At 62.1% G+C, this 9,049-nt stretch overlaps 1 protein-coding gene across 1 annotated transcript in view; it reads right to left on the reverse strand.

Moving 5' to 3' along the window:
- Positions 1–6,489, reverse strand: part of MTA1 (metastasis associated 1) — a 45,513-nt gene extending 39,024 nt beyond the window's left edge. Inside the window, exon 1 of the mRNA XM_087447791.1 lies at positions 6,317–6,489. Within this exon, the coding sequence (XP_087303917.1) occupies positions 6,317–6,344 (28 nt within the window). The 5' untranslated portion in view covers positions 6,345–6,489. The remainder of the gene's footprint in view (positions 1–6,316) is intronic.
- Positions 6,490–9,049: the final 2,560 nt, after the last annotated feature.

Genomic DNA, 9,049 nt, shown 5'->3' on the forward strand with positions numbered 1-9,049 from the left:
CCTCTGGACATGTCTGCTGGATGAAGGAAGAACATGCCCCTCCTCCAAAACTTTCCCCGCCAGCCCCAGAGAAGGCCCACCACTGACTCTGACACTGACCATATGGACAGGCCTTTAGGCTCATGCTGTTTCCACAGGAGCACGTCCACCCAAGACTGACTGCACTGACCCACGTGGGATGTGGCTGTCCTCTCACACAGCCACAGGAGAGGTGACCCCCTGGGTCCTCCACACAGGCCCCGCGGCAGCCCGAGGAGCCCACTCTGCCTGGCACCCACAAACAGACCCTGGAGAGCCCGAGTGGCCCCTGGACCCACGCTGCAGAGGGGGCAGGGAAGTAGGGACCCTGCTCCAGGGGAATCCTGAGGGTGGGGATCCCTGCGGGGGGGTGCCGTCCTGAGCTACTCACACCTGAGGCGCACAGCCCTGCACCTAGGTCATCACGATCACCCACGCAGAGAGCCCCTCGTCACCCAGGGGAACCTGGGCCTTGACCTGGGGCCCTGGGCCCACCGGGCCCCCTTCGCAGCTACAACAGAGGGCCAGGACCCACTCGTGGGGGTGACGCTGGGGGGCTGTGAAGGGCACTCTGAGTTCCTTGGGCTGCGCAGCAGAGAACACAGCAGAGCCCAAAGGCACCAGGCAGCAAGGCCGGATTATATGGCCTCTAAGGCGCTCGGACCCAACTCTCCACACTGTGGAAGCCAATAAGTAGTTTTAAGCAGATCCGCTCCTTAGAAGGATCATCTCCTAAGGCAGGCCATGGACCACACAGCCGGGGGACAGCCCGGAAGACGATCAGGGAGGGGCTGTGAGGGCCCAGGAAGGCAGGCGGACAGCAAGGGCCAGGCTCTCGCACAGTGTCCCCACAAAAAGGCACAGTGCCGACCCACGTCCCACTGATGAGGAGGAACGAGGCCCCAGCGGCTCCAAGAAACCTGGAACTCTAGGGGGGCCCCAGCGAGCGTGGGGAGGGCAGGCGGCATCCCATGGGCGCCCGAGGCCGCACTACAGCAGGGACTCGAGGGACCAGGGGCACCGAGCAGAGCCCAGCCCACGGCCCACCCTCCCAGCAGCCCTGCCCACCAGGCCCTCCCCAAGGGCCACACCTTGACACTGGCAGCTGCACCTGGCAGAGCCCCCTCAGAGCCCAGACCCCCCGCAGCTTTGAGCAAAGCACCAGCACCCCTCATCTGTCTGTCCATGCACGGGGCCCTCGGGAGCCCCCAGAAGCCTGCGCCCTGTGACCACAGTTATGGGCCCACCCACTGCCCTGAAGACAGACGGGGCAGATGGGGACAGAGAGACACATGAGGGCTCTGGGCAGAATAACAAGACACTTTTTCAAACATCAAATTCTTGAGAGAAGGCACGCTAGCACATCACGGGGCGGGGGGGTTCCTCCCGGGGAGCAACAGACTGCAAGGGGACCCAGCCCAAATCCAGGCAGGTGCACCCCAACTTCAGCTGGAGGCAACCTGGGAGGAGCGAGGCCCTGCGGCGGTCCTCACCCAAGCCGCCCTACCTCCTGAGCGCAGAGTGCCCGCCTCCATCCCTGAGTGTCCAGCACCCATGTCCACACGCCCACAGGCGCAGATGCCCTGCTCTGAGCCAGCTGCTGAGCAGGACCCCGGGAAGGCCAGGCAGACATGCAGGGGTGCCCGGACCCCCCTGCCCTGCGGGGCTCCGAGAGTTAGGGATTTGCTTCTTTGGACCATTGACTCCAACATCCCTGACCAACAGCTGCTTTTTTTATTAATCCAAAAATTTAATGGCCAAATTTTTCTCTCAAAGCAACATGGAATGCCAGAAGCAGGCACTGGCCCGCCCCCACCCCAGCAGGCCTCCTCTGGCGGGGCAGCCGGGTGGGTGAAAGCCGCGCCCCCTAGCAGCCCAGGAAGCCCATCGTGGCGCCCCCGCTTGCGGTGGGTCCCAGGGCACTTCCCTGCTGGCCCTTCACGAGTTTGGAGTTTTCATGCATGTGAACGTCTTACCCACCAAAGTTTAAATTAAACAAAAGGAAGAAAGAAGCATTTCTGCCAAGAGGACAGGATACCAATGATGTAAATGCAAACAGCAAGGCACGAAATCACAGCGTGCAAGATGCTGCCCCAACTAAAAAAAAAAAAAAAAAAAAATGGCCGGCTCCGTGGCTCGGCGGTTAAGTGCGCGCGCTCTGATGCTGGCGGCCCGGGTTCGGATCCCAGGCACGCCCCAAGGCACCACTTCTACGTCCAACCCGAGGCCGAGTCCCACGTACAGCAACTAGCAGGATGTGAACCTATGACATACAACTATCTACTGGGCCTTTGGGGGGAAAAAAATGAATAAATAAAATCTAAAAAAAAAAAAAAAAGATGCTGCCCCAAAAGAGAAGGGACAGCAGCAGGGAACACATCTTAACACCACCAGCTGCCTGGAGGGTCAGGGGTATTCCTGTCACCTTTTTAAAGTACATTTTCAAAAAAGCAAACTATCCAAAATAATAGATGTTAACTTCTAGAGATGAAAGAAAAGAAAAAGAAAAAACCTGAGGGGAGATGGTTACAGCCTGTCAATTATGAAGCCCAACGACCCGAACAGTCACCGTGCTGCAGGGTGGCTCATGGGCTGACTTCTGCTTTTCTGTTCTGAAACCTTATCCATCATCTTTGCACTAAAAGCACAGAGAGAAAAAGAATCGCCCTATGGTGCCCTCAGCCCACGGCTGGTTCTGGAAACCTGCCTGGCCCCTCGGGAGAACAGACCCTAGAGGAGCAGAGGTCTCGGATCCTGACCCTGCCAACCAAGTCCGGGCTCTGCCTGCCTGCCACACTGCTGACAGAAGGCCTCTGTCCACAGCCAGGTCACTTCCCTGGGGAGAACCAGGCCCTGTCCCCTCCCAGGCTGACCCACTCCACCCAGCTGGTCAGCTGGCACAAAGCCACTGCCACGCCTTTGCCCCGCCCAGACATCCTGGCAGGGCCTTGGAACAACCTGCCAGGTAAAATGCAGGATGCCCAAATAACTCTGGATTTCTGCCAAGAACTTTCTAGTGTAAGTATATCCCATACAGTATTTGGGACATACTTATGGGAAGACATCGTTTATCTAAAATTCAGATTTAGCTGGTGACCTGTACTTGTCCTTGCCGAATGTGGCACCTGTGGAAAAGGCTCTGTTTGGGGGGTCACTTCCCAGACTGTCCCTGCAGCGCTCCCCCAGGCCAGGGCAGGCTGCCCAGACAAAGCCAAGCCCCAGGCAGCAAGTGGCTCAGGGAGAGAGGGGCACGCTTCCTGTCTGGGCCTGAGAAATCCAGATGCCCCCCAACCCCAAGCAGGCAGCACCTCGGGACAGCATGCCAACCTGCCAACACCACCCACTATGACCACCAGCCCTGCCAGGACCCATGGGACGCCGCCTCAGGGTTCTGTCCAGAAACCAGGGTAAATGCAGTTTCTTCTACAGGCACCAACAGGCAGCTGAGTGGAAACCCGCAGCCACGCCTGTAGCCCTGGCCCACTTGCACTCAACCCAGGGCCCTGGAAGGGGGACTCCAGGACACCCTTAGAGGAGGGACATGCAGACTTGGGGTGGGCCAGGCCTCCCCTGCAGGAGCCGCCCCAGGACACAGAGATCCTTTTCCACACCACAGGGACACTAAGACATGGCAAGGTCTAGGGGTGGCCAGGCCCCCAGTGAGTTCACAGCCAGACGGGGGGCCTGGAGGCCAAGCGAGGCAGCTCACATGCTGGGAGGACACAACTCAGGGTCCAGGGGGTCCACGGCCAGGGTGGCGGGTCAGGGAGGGCTCCCTCTGGGACCAGTCTCAACAAGCAGGCACAGCGGGGGCCCTGCTGGAGCCCCCACCCCACGTGGCAGGGGCTGGCAGAAGCGCCTGGGGGCAGGGGTGAAGGCACAGCAGCTGCCGGCTTAGGGCATCCAGCCCCCCGCAGGGTAGACGATGCCCAGGGGTCCACAGCCCACCATCCTGTCTCTGCCTCTCCCTCGGTCTCGGCGTGTCCATCCAGGAGCTGCGTTCCTCCATTCTGGTGATAGTTCCTTCATTTATTCAACATGCTACACCGACTTACATCAGGGCCAGAAGCCACAACCCTGGGGATGGGAGGGTAAGATCCTGCCTGCGAAGAGGAGCTTCTGGCTGGGTGAATTCAGTGGGGCACCAGGCAAGCTGGAACGGCCCAGGGCAGATGGGAGCCCTCTACCAGGTGAGGGAGAACCTTTCGGTGCAGGCAGCCCATGCGGGGGTTCATGCCAGGCAGGAGATGGGTCTGCACTGCAGAAAGGTGGTCCACGGGGGCGCGTGCAGAGAGGATAGCACTGGGAGAAGCGGCTGCAGCTGGTGGGGGCAGGGGGCTGTGGGGACAGAGGAAGGTGAGTCAGCCCTCAGCGGTCCAGGGCAGTGGGGGCGACAGGCAGCTACAAGGGCACTCTCTCTGGCGGTGTGTTGAGGAAGGACCTTGGAGGCTGACACTCCTGCCTCCCCTCACGGACCACTGGCTCTAAGGCTGGGAGATGAAGGGGCCCCTCCCTCACAGAGCCCCTGCACCATGCCTGCTCCCCACAGGTGCCCAACAGGGGCCTGCTGCTAAATGGGGGGCAGGCCACGTTCCTGTGACTGCCTCTGAGTCCAAGAAGGCAAAGAAGGGTTCAACGGCCAGGCAGGTGCACACTGACCCATTGCACAGATGGGGATGTGCCCAAGGTCACAAGGCTGGCCTGGCTGGCTGGAGACACGTGTCCCAGGCACTCGGGGGTCAGCTGGCCAGGGAGGGGGGTAGATTGGGGACAGAGGTGACTTAAGAACAAGGCTGACACCGTTCTCAGCCCTGACATACTCCACCGAAGGTGGGCAAGTGAGCGTCTGGAAGTCTCAGAGAGAGTGGGCCCTGATGGAATGGGGGGGCAACAAGGGTACCCCACCTCCCTGTGGAGGAGCCAACTGAGGACCAGCTCAGAACCCAGTGGAAAACCAGGGGTGCAGCCTTCCAGAGCCCCCTCCTCACAAAGTGGGGCATGGCCCAAACCCGGGGGCTTCCTGGGGCCCAAGCAGGAGGAACAGCCCGGGGAGGAAGACCCTCAGGGCCCCGGTCAGTCAGCTCAGCACACCCCCACCTAGGCTGTGGAGCAGTACGGGGCTGCCTGCCTCTCCCAAACCCTTGCAAAGCACCTCTCTGCTGGGGTGGGGTGACGGGAGGCAGTAAAAAGTTCAGGGGTGCCTCAGAAGCCTGCTCAGAGTGACTGCAGGCTGCTGAGAACCCTGCGAGGGAATCCTGCTGGGGGAAGCCCCCAAGCACACACACAACCAAACCCAAGTGGCCGCTCTCAGGCACCCTGCGGCCCACACACAAGGCTCTTCATCCCTAGAAGGGACTCCCCGTTCATGGCCTGGTGGGGACTCCATACCTCAATGGCCCCAAAACCCCCTGCTCCCTGGAAGGCAGCCACCACTTCCCAATGCCATGTGCTCCTGCTTAGGGAATGGGGGATCAGGCCAGGCCCCAGGCCCAGGCCCTCCCACCGGCCAGGCCCAAAAGGATGCTCCAGCCTCCCAGCACCTTCCACAGCTCCTCTGCTGGGGCCCAACAGGCCACACACTCAGCCCCCAACAAGCGGGCAGAGCCCCCACCTCCCTGGTGCCCAGCTTGGCCAACACCATCCACTGGCCCCAATTGGGGCTGGCCCAAGGGGCCATTTCGGGTTGGGGTAAGGCACAGGCGGTGGTGGAGGAGCAGGCTGCTCAGCAAAGATGCAGTGGGAAGGGTAGGAGGTGGGGATAGGGGTGCAGAAGAGACGGGTGGGGGCTCCGGGGTAGGAAGAAGGATGGCCCAGCAGGCGAGCCTACAGTGGGGGAGGGGTGCAGAGGTGGAGGGAAGGAACCAGAAGTGGGCCGATGGGGGGCCGTGCGGAGGGGGAGGGGAAGGGGGATGAGAAGAAAATTGGGGAGAGGAGGGAGAAGATAGGGGGCCCTGGACGTGGGGGGCAGAGGGGACCAGGTAGGGGGATGGCGAGGCCGCGCGGGGAGGTGGTTTGGGGACCAAGGCCTGGCGGGGAGGTGAGATGGCGTGGGGCCGGCGGATGACGGAGATGGGGGGCCCGGTGGGGACGGGGGTTGGTGGGGAGGGCCCGGCAGGGATGGCGGGGGGCCGGGGCACGGTGGGGACGGGGATGGCGGGGAGGATCCGGCGAGGATGGCAGGGGAACGGGTCTGGCGGGGACGGGGATGGCCGGGCTGGAGCCGCGCGGGGACGGGACCGGGGCCGCGGCGCAGGCAGCGCATAAAGGCGGCAGCGAGCGGACGGGCGGGCGGCCTTACCTCCGACCCTGTACATGTTGGCGGCCATGTCCGGAGGCCGGCGGCGGCGGGGGCCGCGGGCTGGGCCGGGCGGGGCGCGGGGCTCGGCGCGGCGGCCTGGAAAATGGAGGCGCGGGGACGGGGACGGGGACGGGGGCGCGGGGCGGGCGGGGGCGCGGGCGGGCGGGCGGGCGGTTTAAAGGGGCCGCGCTGCTGCCGCCGCCGCCGCCGCCGCCGCCGCCGAGGCCGCCGAGGCCGCGCAGGGACCGAGGGCCGCGGCGCGGGCGGGAGAGGAAGAGGAGGAGCGGCCGTGGAGAGGGAGGGGCCTCGGGCGCCACCGCCCACCGAGCGGGCCGTTACCCGACCGGCCGCCGCGCGCGCCCCGCGCCCGGAGGCCGGCTTCTCCCCGCGCCCCCCAGGTGGTCTTCCCTGCGCGCCACTTCCAGGTTGCGCCCTCCCCATGCCTCCTAGGCAGGTCCTGCCGGGAGCACCCCGGTAGATCCTCCCCGAGCCCCTTCCCGGATGAGTCCTCCGGTCGCTCCTTCCCAGGTGGGTCCTCCCCGCTTTCCCCCCACGCCTGCGTCCTGCCGGCATCCCCAGCGCCCCTTCCCGCGGTAGTCCTCACTACACCCTCCACGCCTTTCCGAGTCCTTTCCGGGGCCTCCTGTCCCCTCTTTCCTACACACCCTTCTCCTGGGTGGGTCCTCTAATTCCCCACTGTCGTGAAGCTCAGTGGCACAGCCCTGGCCTCATGACCCTGCCCCACACCTCTCTTCCAGGCCTGGCCCTCTCCACTCACCCCAGGTCTTTGTCCCTGCCTCTCACTGCCTAGCCCCCACTGCCGTGCTTGGACAGTGATGGTGCCCGCATCCCACCTGGATGTGGGTGAGTTCCTGAACTGGCATGGTCTCTCTGAACTGTGGCCTGATTGAAAGCCCAAAGGAAGGGAGGTGCCTGTGCCCAGAGGACACCGTCTGGAAGGCCCTGCCTGAGACTGGGGGTCTCGCAGGCCTCACTGACAGTGGCCCAGACCCAGCGGGTGGGGGGGTGGGAGGTGCCATGCCCAGAGAACAGTGAGGCTGGAAGGGCCGCCCCTGTGAGGAGTGAGGCGTCTGCCTCTTCTTCCCAGCCCTGTGCATGTGTGTGCGTGTGAGTGCGTGTGTGTGCATGCTTGTTGCTTAAGGTCCAAGGACTGCGGAGAGTCTGGTGACCATGTGGAGCCGGCAAGACCAATGGCCCGGGTGCCCCCAGCTGGGAAGAGCATGAGGTGGAGGGGGTAGCATCTCAGAGGGAGAGAAGCAGGCATCCCAGCCAAAGTTTGGAGCCAGGATCGACATCACTGCTGAAGGCAAGGGAAAGGAGGTGTTGGGGGCTCCAGGTTGCTAGTCTGAGCGACATCGTGGGTTACTGCCCTGTTGATCACATGGGGCAGGTCTATGGCTGCAGGGGGCCGATGTTTAGCTTGAGGGACATCCCTGTAGGACACAGAGGGGAGCGTTCAGGGCTGAGGGCAGGGTACCACAGCAGTGGGCGAGGCACCCAGGGACAGAGCGTGTAGGAACCCCACTGTGGACAGTTCCCTCCAGGGAACTAGGGAGGTGGGCAGGAGCCCAGAGCATGCGTTGAGGTGAAAGCTAGGCAGGGGTCCAAGGAGGGCAGTGGGCCAAAGGCCACATGCTGCAGAGCAGCCCAGGCCACCAGAAAGAGAAATGCCCATTGGTTAGCAGTGGAGCCACCATCTCTCAGAGGAACTGGATGGGAAGGGCAGCCACGGGGGAGCTGGAGGGTGTGGTACCACAGTGAGATTGATGGTGGCTGGAAGGGGACAGCAGGAGGAGGAGCTCAGATACAGGCGAAGGGGTGATGATATCCAGGCAGTTTTCCCCAAACAGGGGGTGGTGGCAGAACGGTCTCCCTCCCTCCCCACAGGCCCCTGTCCTAACGTCAGGGCCTACATCTCCTCATCTGGGCAGCGAAGCTGCAGGATAAAACCTTCTTCCACCGATACCTAACCAACTGACTACAAAGTTAGTGAGAACTACCAAAAAATGCCTAGGCAGCTGTTAGGCACAGAGAAAGCTGGAAATTTCATGCCTTGTAAAGTGCCTGCTTCTGCCTCCCTCCAGAAAGAGGATGGGCTTCAACCTGAGAATATGGCAACGTGGTGAGGACTCTCGCCATGCCCCAGCTGGGGAGAGGAGCAGACTGAAGGAGGGAGGCTGTTTTCCTTCCTCCAGTGGGGGTGGAGGAGAAATGGCTTCCAGAGAGTGGGCAGTCAAGGCTGACTTTCATGGGAAGTGAGGCCACCAGGGTCCAGTGTCTCAGCGAAGCCATCTGAATTCCAAGTCTCCCCACAAAGGATAAGGATACGCCCTCACACAGCAGAGTGACATTTAATAAAATCTCAGGAGACTCCACAGAGCCCATCTCCTCCAGCTGGTTTCTGAACTGCTTTCCCCGCTCTCTAGACTAACAAAAAAGGGATTGCACACAGTGTCCTGCTGGTAAAGTAGCTCAGGGGCAAGTCAACAGAGCTCAGATAATTTGCAAAAAAGACTTACAAATCCATCTGTTTAGTAGCAGAACAAACAGACATTCAGGAGAGCGCTCCTCGGTGGGAAGAGGCATGACATGTGAAGGAGGCACGGCGACCACATGCATTCGACAACAGCAGAAACATCGGAGGAGGAGGGAGGCAGCGAGGGGCGGATGAAAACCCAGCAGAGAAGAAAATACAACTCAAGACGCAGAAGA

The sequence above is a fragment of the Ceratotherium simum genome, chromosome 24, assembly GCF_057802395.1.
Source record: "Ceratotherium simum simum isolate JZ-2026a chromosome 24, ASM5780239v1, whole genome shotgun sequence".
Taxonomy (NCBI): domain Eukaryota; kingdom Metazoa; phylum Chordata; class Mammalia; order Perissodactyla; family Rhinocerotidae; genus Ceratotherium; species Ceratotherium simum.